Source organism: Malaclemys terrapin, chromosome 19, assembly GCF_027887155.1.
Source record: "Malaclemys terrapin pileata isolate rMalTer1 chromosome 19, rMalTer1.hap1, whole genome shotgun sequence".
Lineage (NCBI taxonomy): Eukaryota > Metazoa > Chordata > Testudines > Emydidae > Malaclemys > Malaclemys terrapin.
In genome coordinates this window covers 8,882,581-8,906,141 of record NC_071523.1, presented here as the reverse complement: position 1 = coordinate 8,906,141, position 23,561 = coordinate 8,882,581, and the positions used below count along the sequence as shown (strand labels likewise).

Here is a 23,561-nt window from a genome sequence, read left to right as displayed (position 1 = left end):
GGCCCACTTTCTCACTCCCTGAAAAAAGGCCACTTAGGCAAGGGGGCTAAGAATATTCCAATGCCCGTCCCATCAATTCCGGCGCATCCCACGCCTTTGCCCCTTTGGACACAGGCCCAAATGTCCTTCCTCACTCCTGTCCCCACCCCCCATCTACCCCTCAAACCCAGGCCCTGGAGGCTTTGCCCTGAGCCCGATCCTTCCATTGCAACACCAGAGGCTCCTGGAGGACCTTGTGGACTAGGAGTTCCCCCATGAATTGCTGGAGGGAGATTTACACCCCCAAAATTCAGGTAATTTTCCTTTCCATCCACATGTTTGTGACCAGGACTCAAGGTAGTGGGAGAGCGAACAGCTGCAACAAACAAACTCCAGCTCACAGAGCTCTCCCCACACAAGGCAGAGATGAAGCCTGCATCTCAAGGTCCAGCTTTTTTTAGCATTTGCGCACACAGGAAAATGTCCCATGGGTGCAAAACCTTCCCACCGGTCACTGAGCCGCACGCCCCCTCCCCCAGGCCGTATCTCCAGAGATAAGCGCTACAGCCATATAAGAGGGCTCAGCTGAGGCACTGCTCCTGACACAGCTACACGGCACCATGATCTGTATCCTGTTCGCTACCCTGACGCTGGCCGCTGGGGGTATGTATCCCGCCTAGATGTAGGGTTTCATCTGTTTTACCAACCACAGATTTCTAGCTTGAGCCTGTGGTCCTGACGCTGACCAGCAGCCTGGAGGTGCTCAGCTATCAGAGGGATGGGCACAGTGTAAGGGGCATCATAGACTATGGCTTAGAAACATCTCTAGCAATAGAGAGGTCACCAGATCGGGCCCTGACACTACAGAAGAGCAGTTCAACCATGTGTTACACAAAGATCAGGTCAGTTTTGGTTGGTGGCTTGATCTGTTCTGATTTCTAACGTGGATCCCATCTTGTGTCCTTTGCAGCCCTCAGTTGTGGGGATCCCGCCTACCCGCCTCTCTTGACCAGAGTGGTTGGAGGAGAAGATGCAAGACCATTCAGCTGGCCCTGGCAGGTTAGTGATTCCGGGTTTCCTTAGCCCAGTCCAGGATACCTTGAGCCACGTTGCCTTCCCATTACATTGGGCCTTGTTTTGCTCAGCCTACACTCGCGTTGATGGCATTTCCCTGTCTGTTACGCGATAACTTTTGAACATTGTATCCGATCAATTCCAAACTCCCAGGGAATGTTCTAGGCGTCAGTGGTGAGAGCCCTACTGAGTTTAGTGAAAATCGGAAAATGAAAAGTGGAGGACACCTGGAGCCCTCTGTATCTGGTTACCTGACCCAGCAGCTTTAGCTGGTCTATAATAATAGACATAGATCAAAGAAGTGGTTGATAGCAGCCATTGACCCTGTCTAGTGTAACAATACAGCCCAGATCTCAGCCCTGCCCATCATCTCAATGGAGCGGAAGATTTTGACCCCCTGAAGGACTTTGATCCCACATGGAAAGAAAAGAAATAATTTAACAAATTATACAAGCGGAACTGTTTACACATGTCCTTGACGTGAGGGGGATGGGAGGGCAGCACACAAGGAGCTTAGGGGGTAGAATGGGGAATGCAACTTAAGGACCCCTGGTGCGTGCGGTGAGCTCAGCCTACAGAGGCAACAAAGTGGGAGACCGTGTATGTGTATCATGGCTGTATTCTGGATGGGACACTACAAGGACAACTGGCCTTGTGCTTAAGATGCGGCAAGAGGTGTGAGAACTGAGTTCTATCCCCAGCTCCGCCACAGACTCACTGCTTGGCCTTAAGCAAGTAACTTAGCACCCAATCCAGCTCCCATTGAAATCAGAGAGGGAGGAGGAACTCACCCTGGCTTCAATGGGTGTGGGAACTGGCTCTCTTTGCACCAGGGGCCATGTGGTGAGCACTTTGATAAGCTTGTCACTAAACAGCAAACAAAGAGCATGCTGGAAAATGATACCGACAAGCTATTTTGGGACACGGTACCTCAGTTTCCGATCCTCCTCCCAAGGGCGCGTGTCGGGATTCATTTGCTAATGCCAGAGTTCCTCGCTCGGCAGGTGCTAAAGACGAGTTACCAATTAATGACAACTGTTAACTGCCCATCCTAGATGGCTGTGCAGCGTTATTGTGCTCTTTTAAAGAACTAATTGGGGAGTAAAGTGATTCCCGTCTACAGCTGATAGGTCAGCTACGTGTCAAAGCATGCTGGGATCCATCAGGATGAACACTCCAGAGGAACAAGAGATTGGTGTCATTATTTTTTGCTAGGTATGCAGAGGCATACTCAGCAAGTAACCGGTGTCTCAAAATAGGGACTACTTAACTCCTAGAATACAGGAGCCCCCTGCCACTGAAGACCACAGCCCCCCTGAATCCTCTGGGCGGTCCTGGATCCATGCTCAGCAAGTAACCGGTGTCTCAAGCTAGGGACTATTTAATTCCTAGAATGCATTTTAAAAGTAGCACCTATTTAGCTCTTCACCTGTTCAAAAGTTAATAAATGACACCCCTGTAAGGTTGATACAATCCCCGTGGCATATCTGGGCAAACTGTGGCAGAGAAGTAAAGCAACCCGCCCATGGTCACACAATGAGTCAAAGGCAAAACAGAAGTGACAACTTGGGAGTTCCCGGATCCCTATTTCCCTAGATTCCATTTCCATGATCAGGTCACTCGCCCACTAAACCCAGTGAAATATTTAAAAAACAAAACCCCAAACCACCTACAGGGACCTATTTCTACACGGAGTGACAAAGAGGTGTTTCAGGAACCCATTTCTTCTGTAGCAAATACAACCCTCTGTTTGGCCCATGCTTAGTAAATAGCTTTGGGAAAGCAACACCGAAACGAAACTTTGGAAAAAGTCTTTTCACAAGAGAGTGATCTGGATCCGGAGCACTTGGGTGCCCAGCTTTTCACCTTCCCAACAGAAGGAGAGGTCGATCAGTGGAGTAGCATTTTTACCGTATTGTTCCTAGGTGTCCCTGCAATACAGTTCCAGCGGTAACTGGTATCACACCTGTGGGGGAACCCTCATTGCAAGCAACTGGGTCCTGACAGCTGCTCACTGCATCAGGTACGTTAGCTGCAGAATCCTGGAGAATCATTTCTTTGAAGTCAAAGTGCAGAAAGCTGTAAATGCTCTGAGGTAAAGAGAAAGCCAAAGCATATTAATAACAGGCTCTCCCCCACCAAAAAGGTTAGCATGTCTCGATCGTGTCTCTGGCAGTGGCCCTGACCTGATGATTCACTGGAAGGTGAAAACTTCATTCCTCTTCCCCTGCTTGTGCAATGCCCTGCATTGTTTGCTTTATTTTTGCATGTATAACAGTAAATATTAGTTACTAAATTATCCAGCCCTTTTTAAAATCAGCTGGGCTCTCTTTACAAGCACATGTAGCTGTGAGTTCCATAGGTTCACTAGCTCACCCACTTCCATGAAGAAATATTCTCTTTGGGTTTAAAAGCACCAGCCTTCAATTTCAGTGAGAGAGCTTCTTGTTCTCAGATTATGAGATGGTGTAAAAATGAGGGGAGCGATCAGCTTTGACTTTATCACCTTAAATGCCTCAATCAAGGCCAGCTCCCCTACCCAGCAGCTCAGTACAGGCCTGTTTCCTGGGGCTGGTTACGACCACTCCAGTTAGAGAAAGCATCATCGGAGCAGATTTGAGCTCTCACAGGCTGGCTGTGTGTGAGGTAGGATTGCCAGGGTGCACAATACTATTACACACACCTATATACCAGTGGAGATGCTTTTGTAACAGACATTGTCATACTACCAGAGAGGCCTTCGGAATTGCTCAGGTGTGCCAGGAAATGGCAGCCTCATGCTCTGAAGATCAGGTGGGGCCCAAGTTTAGCAGGAATCTTGGCAGGAGGCAGAGGACCATGTGGAGGTGCAGCCTCTAGTGACGATAGGTTCCAGCATGCAATGCTCCATCCTAAGCCAGCAGCTGTTACTATAGAGCAATGCATGCTGGCACTTGCAGTTTTCAGAGGGTTCCCACTGGACACCCCAGGCTGCATTTGGCCGCCCTTCCCAAAGTGGCGTGTGACTGTGCAGCATGCAGGGAGCTACATGTCTGAGCAACTCTCCTGATTCCTTTTCCTCCCCAGCTCTTCTCGGACCTATCAAGTGCTTCTTGGCAAACACAACCTAAAGGCTACTGAACAAGGATCGATTGCAGTCAGTCCAGAAAAAATCATTGTCCATGAAGGCTGGAACCCAAACCGTGTTTCAAACGGGTAAGTTGATAGCAGCTATTTATACAAAGTATGAGAGATAGGGCCTCAAACCAAACCCCTCGGTCCAAACACCCCTACACTGTGGGCAGCTCCAAATCTGGAGCCAGTTGTTACAGAATAGGCTCAAACTGATTATTCCAAAATACTGGGAGACTGGCTGTGCTGGGTGGGCAACCCTTTCCCCATTCAAACCCTTGTCACATTATGGCGGATGGGCGTGCCTGGCTCAGCGAGCAAACACCCATCACCCCCAAAGGGACAGAGCCCAGTGCAGGAGCCACCTCCCCAATAGTTAAGTGATGCCTTCAGCCTCCACTATCTCAGAAACTTTCAGACACGTTCCCCTGAGATGCTGACCACTTGTGGCTGTTAAAGAGTCCACAGCAGGTTTCGTAAGAGTACAGGTGAATTAACCCCAGTGCCCTAGCCAAATTCCGGCTATTGCAACTGAATTCAATTCAATGGCTGCATAGCACAGCTGTGCACTGCTTAACAGCTGCCTTGCTCCACTCAACAGTGTCTCCTGCATCTTAGCAGTGGGTGAAGAGAGGTCTCACCTGACAGGTGTGTGGAAAGGTTCAATGAATGTATATAAAGTCCTTTGAAATCTTCAGATGAAAGGAGCTACTAGAAGTTCAAAGTATTATTAGTAACTTGGATTGATGTCACATTGCTGAAGGACTCCTTGGTTCTGCTGAAGTCCTAGTGCATTAGCTCCACTAATCAGTTCAGTTTCCAACTTTCTGCACATTGCGTCCCCACGTATATGGCCAAGCCCGCCTTCCCAAGGCAGTAGTACAAGAACTAGGACATAAGAATGGCCATACTGCATCAGACCAATGGTCCATCTAGTCCAGTATCTTATCTTCGGAAAGTGACCAATGCCAGATGCTTCAGTGGGAATGAACAGAACAGGTCAACCATCAAGTGACAGTCGGAGGCTTAGGGACACCCAGAGCACAGGGCTACGTCCCTGACCATCTTGGCTAATAGCCAGTGATGGACCTGTCCTCCAGGAACTTATCTAGCTGTTTTGTGTGAAGAAGTACTTCTTTATGTTTGTTTTAAACCTGCTCTCTATTAATGACCCCTGGTTCTTGTGTTATGTGAAGGGTTAAATAACACTTTCTCCACACCAGTCATGATTTCATAGATTTCTATCATATCCCCTCTTAGTCATCCCTTTTCCAAGATGAAAAGCCCAAGTCTTTTTATCCTTCCTCATACAGAAGCTGTTCCATACCCCTCATCATTTTTATTGCCCTTCTCTGTGCCTTTTCCAATTCTAATATATCTGTTTTGAGATGGGGTGACCAGAACTGCACGCAGTATTCAAGTGTAAGCATATCATGGGTTAATAGAATGGCATTGTGATATTATGATAACTGCCCAGGGCCGAGCTGCCTCTATTAGGGGCCTTAACACCAAGCAGTTGAGAAACTTACTACATTATGTTATCTACCAAATGTAGGGCTGAACCCCACTAAACAGAGCTAGACTGTGTCCAACTGCAGCCAACACTTTTAGATTCCACTTGTTTATTACACCTCTGTCTAGCAGTTTCCGGGCACAATATAATGATGTTTATTTAGGCTCAGGAAGGCTTGAAAAATTACTTAAATGCTGCCCTGTCTGGAGAGGAAAGGCACAGCACACTGCCCTACTGTGAGGGAAGGGTTTCGGCAAACCCCGAGTGGTAAAAAGAAAAACAAATAGCTATCATGGAATCATTGATGCCAGGGCCGCCCGGAGGGGTGGGGGGGCAAGTGGGGCAATTTGCCCCAGGCCCCGGGCCCCACAGGGGCCCCGCAAGCCCTGCCCATGCAGCAGTCCAGGTCTTCGGCGGCGGGGGGCCCTTCAGTGCTGCCAAAGACGTGGAGCGACTGAAGGGCCCCGGACCGCCGAAGCCCCGGACCGCCGCCGGGTGAGTACAAGCACCGCAGCTCCCCCGCTTTGCCCCAGGCCCCCTGAATCCTCTGGGCGGCCCTGACTGATGCTCACACACAACAGATGAGCCCTTGTACGTTTGGATGCTGACTCGGCAATAAACTGAAACACAAACTTCACAGGCCTCACGCAAGGAAAGTCCTGGTGCTCCAACAGGGCCGGGGGGCATTAAGGCATGTGTTGGAGGGGGAGTACGGGCAGTACTGACTGGGGGAGGAGGGGATAGGTCTCTTGAACTCTTTTATCCATGGGGGGATTCCAAGACAGAGCCAAAGGTCTCACTCCCCCGGCCCCGACAGAACACTTGCCCCAGGGTAAAAGGCCATTTCCTGGGAGTCTCTGAGTAGAAGGATGAGTCGGTAACAGCATGGGCAGCTCTCTAGGGAGACGCCCGCCCACCACAGGGAGCTGAACGGAAACGAGTGCTCTAAATCAGGGAACCTGGACGAGCCTGAAGCTCCAGGAGCCTCTCCGCGTATTCTCCAGAAGCTCTCACAGTCACAGGCTGTGTTTACCCCAAAGCTTGACAGAGACAGGCCAAGCCTCTCAAACTGGGCCCCGTGTGGGCAGAGGAGCTGCAGATGCTGGGGCCTGGATTTCCACACGGCTTTTGGGCCATGGGGAAGGAAAATCAAGGTGCTCCACCAGGGCCTATGGGCACCAAGGCACGCGCTTGGGTGTGATAGGGGTGGGACGCCTCTGTCATGGCCTGAGATCATTCCTTCCCCTAAGGGCAGGGGCCCCTCTTTCGAATAGACAGAGCCCTCTATAAATGCTACGTATTAATGGGTCTGTTTTTTTCCCACTCTTCTCTGCGCGCTCCCGCCTCCACCCCGGCTTGCGCACACATGAACACAGCAACGACATCGCTTTGATCAAACTCTCCCAGAGCGTTGCCCGGAGCAATCAAATCCAGCCGGCCTGCCTCCCCGCAGCAAACAGTCTCCTGGCCTCTGGCGTCGTCTGCTACGTAACCGGATGGGGAAGGCTGCAGAGTAAGTGTTAATGCAGTTCAGTGGGAACACTAAGTCCGTCTGTGTTAACGTCTCCTTTGGGATTGACTGGAATAAGGTTCTTTTTTCCGGTGCCCCTTAGCCCTCAATTCAGAGAGAGATCTGACCAGGCTCTGGCTCCACCCCTGCAGCAGAGATGTTCTTGCATTTTCCTTGCAGAATGTTTAGCTTTTGTTAGGACCCCAGCTGAGGCCTGGAGATGCAATTGTCACCCAAGTCAGAGTGGTCTGAAGACTGGTGGGGCTGTTAGTGCTCGTTGAAGAGTTGAAAAGCCGCTTTAAAGAAGTGACGGTTAGTGATGGACAGCCAGCCTGGAACAGGGAAGTCCCCATGCAGAGAGCGGGTACAATGCAGGCAACAGCCTTGTGCTTCAATCCTGAGCAGGATGCATCACCTAGAGAGGTTAGAGCAGAGGACAGGGATCCTGGCCTATTCCTTCCTTGGCCTGGTTGCCGACGCTAACGCCAGTAGGGTGTTGATATGTGAATGTTAAAGCTGATTTCCCATGCGATATTGACAGAGAGCCGTTGTTAAAATGGACGAGGATTATCCATCTAGTTCAGAGAGTTTTCTGAGGGAGGGCTGCATTAAGGACTGGATTCTGCAACCCCTCTGTGCTTGGATTCCCTGTTGACTCTTGTACCTGGACATGTTATTTGCTGTTTCTTCACTGCCAGGAGCTAATGCTACTCCCTTGTTTCTGTTCCCTCCCAGCAAACGGTGCTCTCCCAGCTATACTGCAGCAAGGGCCCTTGGTTGTGGTGGATTACGCCACCTGTTCCCTGCCTGCCTGGTGGGGCAGCACAGTAAAAACCACCATGATCTGTGCAGGCGGTGATGGGCTGATCTCCAGCTGCAACGTGAGTCCGGAGAATTGGGCAGTTATGGGCGTGGCTTTAGAGAGTTCTGCATTATGGGAAGGGACTCTGAAGATGGGGCAGGGTACTCAGGGACTGCGCAACCCATTAGGCAACCTAGGCGGTCGCCTAGGGCATTAACATTTGGGGGGCGGTGACCGCGGTGGCCGGATCTTCGGCTGCCCCGGTCGTCGTGGGTATTTCGGGGGCAGGACCTTCCACCGCCTCTGTCGGGGGTGGCATTTCGGGGGCGGGACCTTCCGCCGCCTCTGTCGGGGGTGGCATTTCGGGGGCGGGACCTTCCACCGCCTAGGGTGGCAAAAATGCTGGCAGCGCTCCTGAGGGTACTAGGATCTATCCCTTCTAGATGGGCTTTGAAACCCCTTCGTAGTGGTTGATAGCAATTAACGTGTTGAAGGACTATTTAAAAAACACATTTCTATACCCTCTCCTACAAGAAGGATCCACCACAAACCCCAGGATCCAAACACCACCTGCATGTTGGACCTGAACATGGCAGCTGGGAGCCACTTCATAAGACAGAACCTATATTCATTTCATTCACACTCCCGCCTTTCTCCCATGTCCCATCTCCACTTATACGAGACCCATGGCAGTGACTTCTCTTCTCATGCACCATAGAAAGACCTGGATATTTCCAAACTGGCGTTCAATGAGTGTCCCTCTTTCCTTGCAGGGGGACTCCGGTGGCCCACTGAACTGCAGAGGTGCTGACGGCAGGTGGGAAGTGCATGGCGTAGTCAGCTTTGGCTCCTCGCTAGGTTGTAATTATTACCGCAAACCCTCTGTCTTCACTCGGGTCTCCGCTTTCAACAACTGGATCGCTACGGTAAGGGTCTAGTGTCTGCTGCTGAGCAAGAACAAACTCTGCTATGAACTTCTAAATGGTCATTCGGGGTAAAACAAAACAAAACAGCCGCAAAACAGTTCAAGACTGAGGGTTTGTCCATATGGGTAAATTGGCGAGCAGTAGCTTCCCATGTGGACACTTCCCCCAGAATAGCTGGTGCACTTTAAGTTCACACCCTAACTTATTCCATAATAACGTCACCGTGTAGACAATCCCTTAACACACCAAAAGAGAATGTGGTCTTGTTTCTAGGTAATTAGTTGCTGCAGCAAAGGTGACATGTCTTCCTGTTGAAGGCAACTATCCAAATGATCTTCATTTCTAACCAAAGTTTGGACATTTTGGAATAAATCTGTCACATTTTATATTAAGGGTATATTTATAGAGTTTTCATAAATGTTAATTGATGTCCAACAACTTAATTATCGATCATCTATTACTATGGTGATCAGTAACACATCCCACTCATGGCTATAACGTTCTTATCAAATATTTAGAACTATAACTGAACCCTTAGCATAAAGAATGACTCAGAAGTCAAATCACCTCTCTTAAATACTTAGGAAGAGAGAGGGTTGTAGGCCTGGTTTATGTAATTAAAGGGACAATTTGTAGAGTTTGGATGTCCCTGTTTACAGATTTCCTTAGTTTTCTGGTCTGATTTCACACCCCTTTGCTTTACACTTTCTGTAGGTTATGGCAAACAACTAACCTGAAGAGCAGTGGAGAACAGACTAACCCTGTGCTGGGGGAAGGAAAGTTATTTTGCTGTTTGAAATAAAGTCGTAATCACAAAATTCCAATCTGATGAGGTGCTGAAGGAATCTGTGTATAATAAATAACCAACATTTGTTTGCAACATACGTGTATAGCCTGTGCCTCGGGGAAAGGGAGGGTTTAGGATGGAAGCACATGACAACGGTTGCAGGAAGTTATGCAATGGAGCATTTTCTTCCATTAGATAAAACCCAACGTGAATAGAAGTGGAATATGAAGCACGACACAAGAATGAGGAGGTGGGGGCTCACCCAGAGCCATTTGTTTCCACAGTGGTTGACACGAGAAATGTGTGTTGTCACCCTAGTGTCCCCACACTCCTTTCTAACACCACATTCCCGTACTAGGCTCCAGCTGCCAACTGTCCCTTTTCCTCACACCTGAGCATGGGGAGAATTATATGAACTATAAATCCCAAGAACCTGGCAATGCTCCTGATGGGAACCCAAAATACGCAATACACAGCTCCCGGCAGTTCCCCATTCAGTGATTTGATGCCGTTACTCGTTGTGTTATGCCCGCCCGTTGGAAGTGATCTTGGAGCGGCTGCTAGCCGAAGAACATGCTGTAGAGCAGGGAACCACCCGAAAGCCACATTGAAATATCAGGGAGGCTTTTAAAGACTGAGGATAATTTCTGATGATACATTTTGACCCTTTTAAAGGGACTGGAGCCCATGGTGCTTATCTCTTTCCAGCAGCCCATAAATCTCATAGCAACAGGAGTTACATGTGCACCTGCAGAGGGGAAATTGAAGCCAGCGTTCATTTTTCTACCACTATAAAATTTAACCCACTCATAAAGAGTTAGTGAAAGGCCAAAAATTCACCCTCTCTGCCTTGAACTTTCAGAGCCAGGAACTACCGAAGCGAACTGAGGGCCATCTACATCCCCATTGCCTTTAATCAAATGATCCTAACAAAGATGCTCTAATGCTCCAGAAAGGAGCAAAACAGATGCAAGACAATTGGTCAACTCAGTCCTGCACACGTGAGCAAGAATCAGGATGAGCTCTGGCCTGGGGAACGTTTTTACTCAAAGCTAGCTGGATGAAAGTTGCCCTATTTGTAAGCAGGGTCTGAATGAATGCTCCCCGGCAGCTAACTTGGAGGGGGAGAGACTTTGGTTGTGTTTATGTAAATAAAGTTTTCTCCTGCCCTGCTTATATAGTCAGCAGACACAGCTGTGTCAAAGTGATCAACTTTGGCTGGTGTTGGGTTACAAATCACCTTAGTACTGAATGCAGGGGTAGTGAAATATGTTTACCAATGTTGTAATAATTGTAGGAATACAGGGAAGCAGGACTGTGCTTAACCTGTCCCAAATGAGGGGGTCACACTCAGTTGAAAGAACCTTGTTAAGCCAGGTTAAATGTCAAATTGTCTGTCAAATGCCAGAGCCCTGTGAAAGTAAGGCGGAGGTGAAGAAGTATCCCAATCAGGGGAATGCAAACCTTTTCCAAGGGCTCTCCCTAGACTAGTTTAACCTGTTCTTCCCTACTCTTCAAAGACTAGAGCTAAAAAGGTTTTATTAAGAGTCTCTTTGTTATTTTAAATACTCAAGCGGAGCTTAAAATCAGTTGTGATAGGACTATATTCTGCCCAGAACTGAAAATCACTAAATCACTGACTGGCAGAGGTCACAGCGAGGGGATGGCTTTTACCCCCCTGCCTCCCCATACTTATGGCAGGAGGAGAATTCGCTAGGTCTGCACTGACTAGGGACAATGATTGTGAGTGGGGAATTGGCAGGGTTGGGGGGGCTCAACACTATAGGGAGTTTGGTGTTGGACTCAACAACCTGAAGCAAAGGACACTGCCCAGTGTACTCTGGGGAGGGTGTCTTGCTCATGGTTTTATATTTATGAATACTGCTTGTGTTGCTTTCTCAGATTAATGCTAGGTTACTTTTAGTAAAGAAACTCTTTCTACCTCAAGTACCGTGGGGTACCATGTTATTCCGTATCCACTAAAACAATAAGGAGTCTGGAGACACCTTCAAGACTAACAGATTTATTTCGGCATAAGCATGTAGTGAAGAGGAATTGGTTCAGGATCCCCTTTTGCAAAGCCGGTGTGGTGTGTGCGTCAACTGGCAAGTGTAAACCAGCGCGTTCACAAAGGTGGGAGACGTGGGCCAGGGAGCGCTTCAGCAACTGGGGTGTCTTTGTGGAGCCAGCACTGGTCCTGAGGGCACAGGGCAGCTGGCCTATGACGTCCCATTGCCATGATGGGGAAACAGACAGAGAGCCTGTGCCAAGGGACCATGCCAGAGAGGCCAAAAGACAGAGACAGTGCTGGAGTCTACCCAGACCAAGGAAAACCTAAACCTCACACGGCCCAGTGTGGTGGGACCGATAGGCAGCAGCCAGGTGAGTTTCCAGCAGGAAGAGCTTTACCAGGGCTGTGAAAAAGTGATTACATACAGTTTACTTTGGGGCTGAAGGAGAAGGTGTGGGGGGGAATTGTCCTTGGGTCTTTATATTTTTGGGGCTGGGAGCGCGAATTATTGCTCCAAAGTGCCCACCGGTCGCCCCATCTCACCCCCTGAAAAAAGGCCACTTAGGCAAGGGTTTAATAATATTCTGATGCACATCCCATCAATTCTGTCCCGTCCCACGCCTTTGCCTCTTTGGCCACATGCCCAAATGTCCTTCCTCACCCCTGTCCCCACCCCTTACCTAACTCTCAAACCCAGGCCCTGGCAGCTTTACCCTGAGCGCGATCCTTCCATTGCAATACCAGAGGCTCCTGGAGGACCTTGTGGACTAGGAGTTCCCCCATGAATTGCTGGAGGGAGATTTCCTCCTCTTCCCCAAATTCAGGTAATTTCCCCTTCCATCCACATGTTTGTGACCAGGACTCAAGGTAGTGGGAGAGCGAACAGCTGCAACAAATAAACTCCAGCTCACGCAGTTCTCCCCACACAAGGCAGAGATGAAGCCTGCATCTCAAGGTCCAGCTTTTTTTAGCATTTGCACACACAGGAAAATGTCCCATGGGTGCAAAACCTTCCCACCGGTCACTGAGCCGCACGCCCCCTCCCCCAGGCCGTATCTCCAGAGATAAGCGCTACAGCCATATAAGAGGGCTCAGCTGAGGCGCTGCTCCTGACACAGCTACACGGCACCATGATCTGTATCCTGTTCGCTACCCTGACGCTGGCCGCTGGGGGTATGTATCCCGCCGAGACGTAGGGTTTCATCTGTTTTACCAACCACAGATTTCTAGCTTGAGCCTGTGGTCCTGACGCTGACCAGCAGCCTGGAGGTGCTCAGCTATCAGAGGGATGGGCACAGTGTAAGGGGCATCATAGACTATGGCTTAGAAACATCTCTAGCGATAGAGAGGTCACCAGATCGGGCCCTGACACTACAGAAGAGCAGTTCAACCATGTGTTACACAAAGATCAGGTCAGTTTTGGTTGGTGGCTTGATCTGTTCTGATTTCTAACGTGGATCCCATCTTGTGTCCCTTTCAGCTCTCAGTTGTGGGGATCCCGCCTACCCGCCTCTCTTGACCAGAGTGGTTGGAGGAGAAGATGCAAGACCATTCAGCTGGCCCTGGCAGGTTAGTGATTCCGGGTTTCCTTAGTCCAGTCCAGGATACCACGTTGCCTTCCCATTACACTGGGCCTTGTTTTGCTCAGCTTACACTCGCATTGATGGCATTTCCCTGTCTGTTACATGATAACTTTTGAACAGTGTATCCAATCAATTCCAGACTTCCAGGGAATGTTCTAGGCGTCAGTGGTCAGAGCCCTACTGAGTTTAGTGAAAATCGGAAAATGAAAAGTGGAGGACACCTGGAGCCCTCTGTATCTGGTTACCTGACCCAGCAGCTTTAGCTGGTCTATAATAATAGACATAGATCAAAGAAGTGGTTGATAGCAGCCATTGACCCTGTCTAGTGTAACAATACAGCCCAGATCTCAGCCCTGCCCATCATCTCAATGGAGCGGAAGATTTTGACCCCCTGAAGGACTTTGATCCCACATGGAAAGAAAAGAAATAATTTAACAAATTATACAAGTGGAATTGTTTACACGTGTCCCTGACGTGAGGGGGATGGGAGGGCAGCACACAAGGAGCTTAGGGGGTAGAATGGGGAATGCAACTTAAGGACCTCTGGTGCATGCGGTGAGCTCAGCCTACAGAGGCAACAAAGTGGGAGACCGTGTAGTTGTATCATGGCTGTATTCTGGATGGGACACTACAAGGACAACTGGCCTTGTGCTTAAGATGCGGCAAGAGGTGTGAGAACTGAGTTCTATCCCCAGCTCTGCCACAGACTCACTGCCTGGCTTTAAGCAAGTCACCTAGCACCCAATCCAGCTCCCATTGAAATCAGAGAGGGAGGAGGAACTCACCCTGGCTTCAATGGATGTGGGAACTGGCTCTCTTTGCACCACGGGCCAGGTGGTGAGCACTTTGATAAGCTTGTCACTAAACAGCAAACAAAGAGCATGCTGGGAAATGATACCGACAAGCTATTTTGGGACACGGTACCTCAGTTTCTGATCCTCCTCCCAAGGGCGCGTGTCGGGATTCATTTGCTAATGCTGGAGCTCCTCGCTCGGCAGGTGCTAAAGACGAGTTACCAATTAATGACAACTGTTAACTGCCCATCCTAGATGGCTGTGCAGAGTTATTGTGCTCTTTTAAAGAACTAACGGGGGAGTAAAGTGATTCCCGTCTACAGCTGATAGGTCAGCTACGTGTCAAAGCATGCTGGGATCCATCAGGATGAACGCTCCAGAGGAACAAGAGATTGGTGTCATTATTTTTTGCTAGGTATGCAGAGGCATACTCAGCAAGTAACCGGTGTCTCAAGCTAGGGACTATTTAACTCCTAGAATGCATTTTAAAAGTAGCACCTATTTAGCTCTTCACCTGTTCAAAAGTTAATAAATGACACCCCTGTAAGGTTGATACAATCCCCGTGGCATATCTGGGCAAACTGTGGCAGAGAAGCTAAGCAACCCGCCCATGGTCACACAATGAGTCAAAGGCAAAACAGAAGTGACAACTTGGGAGTTCCCAGATCCCTGTTTCCCTAGATTCCATTTTCATGATCAGGTCACTCGCCCACCAAACACAGTGAAATATTTAAAAAACAAAACCCTCAAACCATCTACAGGGATCTATTTCTACATAGAGTGACAAAGAGGTGTTTCAGGAACCCATTTCTTCTGTAGCAAATACAACCCTCTGTTTGGCCCATGCTTAGTAAATAGCTTTGGGAAAGCAACACCGAAACGAAACTTTGGAAAAAAGCCTTTTCACAAGAAGAGCGATCTGGACCTGGAGCACTTGGGTGCCCAGCTTTTCACCTTCCCAACAGAAGGAGAGGTCGATCCGTGAGTAACATTTTTACCGTATCGTTCCTAGGTGTCCCTGACATATGGTGCCAATGGCGGCTGGTATCACACCTGTGGGGGAACCCTCATTGCACCCAACTGGGTCCTGACAGCTGCTCACTGCATCAGGTACGTTAGCTGCAGAATCCTGGAGAATCATTTCTTTGAAGTCAAAGTGCAGAAAGCTGTAAATGCTCTGAGGTAAAGAGAAAGCCAAAGCATATTAATAACAGGCTCTCCCCCACCAAAAAGGTTATCACGTCTCGATCGTGTCTCTGGCAGTGGCCCCGACCTGATGATTCACTGGAAGGGGAATGCTTGTGCAATGCCCTGAACTGTTTGCTTTATTTTTGCATGTATAATGGTAAATATTTGTTATTAAATTATCCAGCCCTTCTTAAAATCAGCTGTGCTCTCTTGACAAGCACATGTAGCTGTGAGTTCCATAGGTTCACTAGCTCACCCACTTCCATGAAGAAATATTCCCTTTGGGTTCAAAATCACCAGCCTTCAATTTCAGTGAGAGAGCTTCTTGTTCTCAGATTATGAGATGGTGTAAAAATGAGGGGAGTGATCAGCTTTGACTTTATCACCTTAAATGCCTCACTCAAGGCCAGCTCCCCTACCCAGCAGCTCAGTACAGGCCTGTTTCCTGGGGCTGCTTATGACCACTCCAGTTAGAGAAAGCATCATCGGAGCAGATTTGAGCTCTCACAGGCTGGCTGTGTGTGAGGTAGGATTGCCACGGTGCACAATACTATTACACACACCTATATACCAGTGGAGATGCTTTTGTAATAGACATTGTCCCACTACCAGAGAAACCCTCGTAATTGCTCAGCTGTGCCAGGAAATGGCAGCCTCATGGTCTGAAGACCAGGTGGGGCCCAAGTTTAGCAGGAATCTTGGCAGGAGGCAGAGGACCATGTGGAGGTGCAGCCTCTAGTGACGATAGGTTCCAGCATGCAATGCTCCATCCTAAGCCAGCAGCTGTTACTATAGAGCAATGCATGCTGGCACTTGCAGTTTTCAGAGGGTTCCCACTGGACACCCCAGGCTGCATTTGGCCGCCCTTCCCAAAGAGGCGTGTGACTGCGCAGCATGCAGGGAGCTACATGTCTGAGCATCTCTCCCTGTTCCTTTTCTTCCCCAGCTCTTCTCGGACCTATCTAGTGTTTCTTGGCAAACACAACCTAAGCCTTGCTGAGGAAGGATCGATTGCAGTCAGTCCACAAAAGATCATTGTCCATGAGGGCTGGAACCCAAACCGTGTCGCAGACGGGTAAGTTGATAGCAGCTATTTGTATGAACTATGAGAGATAGGGCCCCAAACCAAACACCCCTGCACCATGGGCAGCTCCAAGGAGCCAGTTCTTACAGCATAGGCCGGAGGTCCACAAACTATGAGCGGAGGAACATTCTGAGGTGGCCCAGCAGGGGCCAATGAGGGGTGGGGAGGGACTGGCCCCCAGCGCCACTCCTGGCCCCAGCCCCAACTGTTGGCCCAGCACCCAGGGCCCCATTCCCAGCTCCACCCCCGTTTTGGCCCCCAGCCTTGGCCCCCTTACCCCTGTCCACATCCCCCCCCACCCAGAGCTGTGGAGTAAGGGTGGGTGCGAGGTAAAAAGTTTGTAAACCACCGACAAAGGTTCATACTGATGATTCCAAAATACTGGGCGACTGGATGTGGGGAGTGGTGAACCCTTGTCACAGTATGGAAAATGGGCGTGGCTGGCTCAGCGAGCAGATACCCATCACCCCCAAAGAGACAGATGCCAGTGCAGGAGCCAGCTGCCCAATAATGAAGTGATGCCTTCAGCCGCCACTATCTCAGAAACTTTCCAGGCACATTCACCTGAGATACTGACCACTTGTGGCTGTTAAAGAGTCCACGGCAGTTTTTGTAAGAGTACAAGTGAATTAACCCCGTGTCCTAGCCAAATTCCAGCTAGTGCAACTGAATTCAATTCAATGGCTCTAAACTGCTGCGTAGCTCAGCTGTGCATTGCTTAACAGCTGCCTTGCTCGACCCAACAATGTCTCCTGCATCTTAGCAGTGGGTGAACAGAGCTCTCACCTGACAGGTGCGTGGAAAGGTTCAATGAATGTATGTAAAGTCCTTTGAAATCCTCAGATGAAAGGTGCTACTAGAAGTGCTAAGTATTACACCTCTACCCCGATATAACGCGACCCGATATAACACGAATTTGGATATAATGCGGTAAAGCAGTGCTCCGTGGGGGTGGGGCTGCGCACTCTGGCGGATCAAAGCAAGTTCAATATAACGCGGTTTCACCTATAACGCAGTAAGATTTTTTTGGTTCCCGAGGACAGCGTTATATTGGAGTAGAGGGGTATTAGTAACTTGGATTGATGCCATGTTGCTGAAGGACTCCTTGGTTCTGCTAAAGTCCTAGTGCATTAGCTCCGCTAATCAGCTCAGTTTCCAACTTTCTGCGCGTTGCGTCCCCACCAGCTTCCCAAGGCAGTAGTACAAGAACTAGGACATAAGAATGGCCATACTGCATCAGACCAATGGTCTGTCTAGTCCAGTATCTTGTCGTCAGACAGTGGCCAATGCCAGATGCCTCTGAGGGAATGAACCGAACAGGTCATTCATTGAGTGACAGTCAGAGGCTTCGGGACACTCAGAGCACAGGGCTGCGTCCTGGCCATCTTGGCTAATAGCCATCGATGGACCTGTGACCAAACCGCACGCAGAATTCAAGTGTGGGTGTACGATGGATTAATAGAATGGCCTTGTGATATTATGATAACTGCCCAGGGTCGAGCTGCCTCCCTTAGGGGCCTTAACACCAAGGAGTTGAGAAACTTGCTACCTTGTGTTATCTACCAAATGTAGGGCTGAACCCCATTGAACAGAGCTAGACTGTGTCCAACTGCAGCCAACACTTTTAGATTCCACTTATTTATTACACCTCAGTCTAGCAGTTACCGGGCACAATATAATGATGTTTACTGAGGCTCAGGAAGGCTTGAAAAATTACTTAAATGCTGCCCCGTCTGGAGAGGAAAGGCACAGCACACTGCCCTACTGTGAGGGAAGGGTTTCGGCAAACCCCGAGTGGTAAAAAGGAAAACAAATAGCGATTATGGAATCATTGATGCTCACACACAACAGATGTTTGGATGCTTGGATGCTTTGTATGTTTGGATGCTGACTCGGCAATAAACTGAAACATAAAGACCTCACAGGCCTCAGTTACCTCACACAAGGAAATTTCTGGTGCTCCAACAGGGCCGGGGGGCATTACGGCATGAGTTTGAGGTGGAATATGGGCAGCACTGACTGTAGGAGGAGGGGGTATGCCTCTTGAACTCAAAGGTTTCACTCCCCCGGCCCTGACAGACCACCTGCCCCAGCCTGAGGAGGAAGCCCCAGGGTGAAAGGCCATTTCCTGGGAGTCTCTGAGTAGAAGGATGAGTCGGTAACAGCATGGGCAGCTCTGTAGGGAGACGCCCGCCCACCACAGGGAGCTGAATGGAAATGAGTGCTTTAAATCAGGGAACCTGGACGACCCTGAAGTTCCAGGTGCCTCTCTATATATTCTCCAGAAGCTCTCACAGTCACAGGCTGTGTTTACCCCAAAGCTTGACAGAGATAGGCCAAGCCTCTCAAATTGGGCCCCGTGTGGGCAGAGGAGCTGGAGATGCTGGGGCCTGGATTTCCACACGGCTTTTGGGCCATGGGGAAGGAAAATCAAGGTGCTCCACCAGGGCCTATGGGCACCAAGGCATGCGCTTGGGTGTGATAGGGGTGGGACGCCTCTGTCATGGCCTGAGATCATTCCTTCCCCTAAGGGCAGGGGCCCCTCTTTCAAATAGACAGAGCCCTCTATAAATGTATTAATGGGTCTGTGTTTTCCTCCACTCTCCCTCTCTGCGCGCTCCCGCCTCCACCCCGGCTGGCGCACATGCACACACAGCAACGACATCGCTTTGATCAAACTCTCCCAGAGCGTTGCCCTGAGCAATCAAATCCAGCCGGCCTGCCTCCCCCCAGCAAACAGTCTCCTGGCCTCTGGCGTCATCTGCTACGTAACAGGATGGGGAAGGCTGCAGAGTAAGTGTTAATGCAGTTCAGTGGGAACACTAAGTCCGTCTGTGTTAATGTCTCCTTCGGGATTGACTGGAATAAGGTTCTTTTTTCCGGTGCCCCTTAGCCCTCAATTCAGAGAGAGATCTGACCAGGCTCTGGCTCCACTCCTGCAGCAGAGATGTTCTTGCATTTTCCTTGCTGAATGTTTAGCTTTTGTTAGGACCCCAGCTGAGGCCTGGAGATGTAATTGTAACCCGAGTCAGAGTGGTCTGAAGACTGGTGGGGCTGTTAGTGCTCGTGGAAGAGTTGAAAAGCCTCTTTAAAGAAGTGCCGGTTAGTGATGGACAGCCAGCCTGGAACAGGGAAGTCCCCATGCAGAGAGCGGGTACAATGCAGGCAACAGCCTTGTGCTTCAATCCTGAGCAGGATGCATCACCTAGAGAGGTTAGGGCACAGAGCAGCGATCCTGGCCTGTTCCTTCCTTGGCCTGTGTGATGTTGTGCAGTCTATATGGTTTTATAAAAATATAAGTGAATATAATGTATCTAGGGTATGCTTCATGCAAAAGGTCTCTTGTAAGGTATCATTACAAAGCTCATAATCTACTGAGTGTGATCATCCTATTTGTAGAAATGTACCACTCTTGTATCTAAAACTAGAAATATAAAACATAACTCTGAGGGCCTATTGTAATTATGTAAAGTGTGGGCCATTAAGGATGGTTTGGAATCTTGATGACTCCCATTGTCTGCAGATGGCTGTATTTACCTGTGAGTCTTCCTGTGTATGTGTGTGGTGGCAAGTGAGTAATGAAGTCTTACAGTGACATGTGATCATGTCACCTGAACTGGAATCCATCTTTAACCTGTTGCTTTTCCAGTGGGGGGTGGAAACCCAGAGGGACAAAGGGTTCCCGCCTTATGCAAAAGATATATAAAGGGGGGAAGAGAACAGAGAGGGAGAGGAGCCATCATGAAGAATCCCCTAGCTATCACCTGAGCTGCAACAAGAGCTGTACCAGGGGAAAGAATTGTGCCCAGGTCTGGAAGGTGTCCAGTCTGAGAAAAAACTTACTGAAGCATCTCTGAGGGTGAGATAATCTGTGTTTAGTTCGATTAGACATAGATTTGCGCATTTTATTTTATTTTGCTTGGTGACTTACTTTGTTCTGACTGTTACTACTTGGAACCACTTAAATCCTACTGTCTGTATTTAATAAAATCACTTTTTATTTAGTAATTTACTCAGGGTATGTATTAATACCTGGGGGAGCAAACAGCTGTGCATCTCTCTATCAGTGTTATAGAGGGCGAACAATTTATGAGTTTGCCCTGCATAAGCTTTATGCAGGGTAAAACGGATTTATCTGGGTTTAGACCCCATTGGGAGGTTGGGAATCTGAGTGCTAAAGTCAAGCACACTACTGTGAGCTGTTTTCAGGTAAACTTGCAGCTTTGGGACAAGTGATTCAGACCCTGGGTCTGTGTTAGAGCCAGACGGGAGTGTCTGGCTCAGCAAGACAGGGTGCTGGAGTCCTGAGCTGGCAGGGAAAACAGGAGCAGGGGTAGTCTTTCGCACATCGGGTGGCAGCTCCCAAGGGGGTTTCCTGTGATCCAACCCGTCACAGTAGCAGTAATCCTGGCCTATTCATTCCTTGGCCTGTTTCCTGACACTACCGCCAGTAGGGTGTTGATATGTGAACGTTAAGGTGCTAGGCCACCAGCTGATTTCCCATGCGCTATTGACAGAGAGCCATTGTTAATATGGACGAGGATTATCCATCTAGTTCAGACACTTTTCTGAAGGAGGGCTGCATTAAGGACTGGATTCTGCAACCCCTCTGTGCTAGGAATCCCTGTTGACTCTTGTACCTGGACATGTTATTTGCTGTTTCCTCACTGCCAGGAGCTAATGCTTCTCCCTTGTTTCTGTTCCCTCCAGCAAACGGTGCTCTCCCAGATATACTGCAGCAATGGCGATTGGTCGTGGTGGATTACGCAACCTGTTCCCTGCCTAACTGGTGGGGTAGCATAGTGAAACCCACCATGATCTGTGCAGTCAGCGACGGGGTGATCTCCAGCTGCAACGTGAGTCCAGAGAACTTGGCAATTATGGACGTGGCTTTAGAGAGTTCTGGATTATGGGAAGTAACTCTGAAGGTCAGGCAGGGAACTAGGATCTACCCATTCTAGATGAGCTTTGAAACCCCTTCATAGAGGTTGATAGCAATTAACGTGTCGAAGGACTATTTAATAAACACATTTCTATACCCTCACCTACAAGAGGAACCCACCCCAAACCCCTTGATCCAAACTCCCCCTGCATGTTGGACCTGAACATGGCACCTGGGAGCCATCTCATAAGACAGAACCTATATTAATTTCATTCAGACTCCCGCCTTTCTTCCATGTCCCATCTCCGATCAGGGCTGGTGCAAGGAAGTTTCGCGCCCTAGGCAAAATTTGCACCTTGCGCCCCCCCCCCCCAGCCCTACAGCAGCTCCCCGCCCTGAGGCAACCCCCCTCCGCGGCAGCCCCCCCCCCCCGCACCCTGAGGCACTGCCCCCCGTGGCAGCTGCCCTCCCCCCCGGAAGCCGTATGGCAGCTCCCTACCCCAGCTCACCTCTGCTCTGCCTCCGCCCCAAGCACGCTGGCCTCGCTGTAATTCTCCTCCCCTCCCAGGCTTGCAGCGCCAAACAGCTGATTGGCGCCACAAGCCTGGGAGAAGTGGAGCGGCCGCTGCACTGGTAGAGGGAGTCTGAGCCGCACATGTCAGCGCGCCACCTGCAGCCCAGCCCAGGAACGCTGTAAAAAAAAATTGGGGGCATCGCTTTTTGACGCCCCCAAATCTTGGCGCCCTAGGCAACCGCCTAGTTTGCCTTAATGGTAGCACTGGCCCTTTCTCCAATTATACGAGACCCGTGACAGTGACTTCTCTACTCATGCACCATAGAAAGACATGGATTTTTCCAAACTGGAGTTCAATGATTGTGCCTCTCCTTTCTTGCAGTGGGACTCTGGTGGCCCACTGAACTGCAGAGGTGCTGATGGCAGGTGGGAAGTGCATGGCATAGCGAGCTTCAGGTCCATGCTAAGCTGTAATTATTACCAGAAACCCTTCATCTTCACTCGGGTCTCTGCTTTCAACAACTGGATTGCTACGGTAAGGGTCTAGTGTCTGCTGCTGAGCAAGAACAAACTCTGCTATGAACTTCTAAATGGTCATTCGGGGTAAAACAGAACAAGACAGCCGCAAAACAATTCAAGACCGAGGGTTTATCTTTATGGTAAATTGGCCAGCAGGAACTTCCCATGTGGACACACACACCCCGAAATAGCTAGTGCACTTTAAATTCATCCCCTAACTTATTCCATAATAACTTCACTGCATAGACAATCCCTTAACACACCAAAAGAGAATGTTGTCTTGCTTCTAGGGAATTAGTTCCTGCAGCGAAGGTGACATGTCTTCCCCTTGAATGCAACTATCCAAATGATCTTCTTTGCTAACCAAAATTCGGACGTTTTGGAATAAATCTGTCACATTTTATATTAAGGGTATATTTATAGAGTTTTAATAACTGTTAATTGATGTCCAACAACTTAATTATCTATCATTGATTATCATAGTAATAGCTAACACATACTGCTTATGGCTATAATGTTATCAAATATTTAACTATAAATGAACCCTTAACAGAAGGGATGACTCTGAAGCCAAATCACCAGTGTTAAATCCTTAGGAAAAGAGAGGGTTGTAGGACTGGTTTATGTATTTAAAGGGACAATTTGTAGAGTTTGGATGTCCCTGTTTACAGATTTCCTTAGTTTTCTGGTCTGATTTCACACCCCTTTGCTTTACACTTTCTGCAGGTTATGGCAAACAACTAACCTGAAGAGCCGTGGACAACAGACTAACCCTGTGCTGGGGGAAGGGAAGTTATTTTGCTGCTTGAAATAAAGTTGTAATCACAAAATTCCAATCTGATGAGGTGCTGAAGGAATCTGTGTATAATAAATAACCAACATTTGTTTTCAAGATACGTGTATAGCCTGTGCCCCGGGGAAAGGGAGGTTTTAGGGTGGTAGCACATGACAACGGTTGCAGGAAGTTATGCAATGGAGCATTTTCTTCCATTAGATAAAACCCAACGTGAATAGAAGTGGAATATGAAGCACGACACAAGAATGAGGAGGTGGGGGCTCACCCAGAGCCATCTGTTTCCACAGTGGTTGACATGAGAAATGTGTGTTGTCACCCTAGTGTCCCCACACTCCCTTCTAACGCCACATTCCCGTACTAGGCTCCAACTGCCAACTCTCCCTTTGCCTCACACCTGAGCATGGGGAGAATTATAAGCACTATAAATCCCAAGAACCTGGCAATGCTCTTGATGGGAACCCAAAATACGCAATGCACAGCTCCCGGCA

General features: G+C 49.1%; 2 protein-coding genes across 2 annotated transcripts; both read left to right on the top strand.

The window, feature by feature from the left end:
- The first annotated feature begins 537 nt into the window (after positions 1-537).
- On the top strand, positions 538-9,795 carry LOC128825961 (chymotrypsin-like elastase family member 2A). The gene is made up of 8 exons (XM_054008864.1): positions 538-642; positions 950-1,038; positions 2,979-3,076; positions 4,120-4,248; positions 7,054-7,190; positions 7,923-8,068; positions 8,763-8,915; positions 9,630-9,795. The coding sequence occupies exons 1-8, from the start codon at positions 600-602 to the stop codon at positions 9,645-9,647; spliced, it is 813 nt and encodes a 270-aa protein (XP_053864839.1). The 5' UTR covers positions 538-599; the 3' UTR covers positions 9,648-9,795.
- A 2,983-nt stretch (positions 9,796-12,778) lies between these two features.
- Positions 12,779-23,169, top strand: LOC128825963 (chymotrypsin-like elastase family member 2A). The gene is made up of 8 exons (XM_054008865.1): positions 12,779-12,886; positions 13,194-13,282; positions 15,103-15,200; positions 16,225-16,353; positions 19,019-19,155; positions 21,073-21,218; positions 22,141-22,293; positions 23,004-23,169. The coding sequence occupies exons 1-8, from the start codon at positions 12,844-12,846 to the stop codon at positions 23,019-23,021; spliced, it is 813 nt and encodes a 270-aa protein (XP_053864840.1). The 5' UTR covers positions 12,779-12,843; the 3' UTR covers positions 23,022-23,169.
- Positions 23,170-23,561: the final 392 nt, after the last annotated feature.

Excerpts from the sequence above, each read along its gene's own strand:
- LOC128825963 (XM_054008865.1), top strand. The coding sequence starts at position 12,844 with ATGATCTGTATCCTGTTCGCTACCCTGACGCTGGCCGCTGGGG. Across the intron at positions 15,201-16,224 it reads ACAGCTGCTCACTGCATCAG|CTCTTCTCGGACCTATCTAG; the intron begins GTACGTTAGCTG and ends TTTCTTCCCCAG. Across the intron at positions 21,219-22,140 it reads GGGTGATCTCCAGCTGCAAC|TGGGACTCTGGTGGCCCACT; the intron begins GTGAGTCCAGAG and ends CCTTTCTTGCAG.
- LOC128825961 (XM_054008864.1), top strand. The coding sequence starts at position 600 with ATGATCTGTATCCTGTTCGCTACCCTGACGCTGGCCGCTGGGG. Across the intron at positions 3,077-4,119 it reads ACAGCTGCTCACTGCATCAG|CTCTTCTCGGACCTATCAAG; the intron begins GTACGTTAGCTG and ends TTTCCTCCCCAG. Across the intron at positions 7,191-7,922 it reads CGGATGGGGAAGGCTGCAGA|CAAACGGTGCTCTCCCAGCT; the intron begins GTAAGTGTTAAT and ends GTTCCCTCCCAG.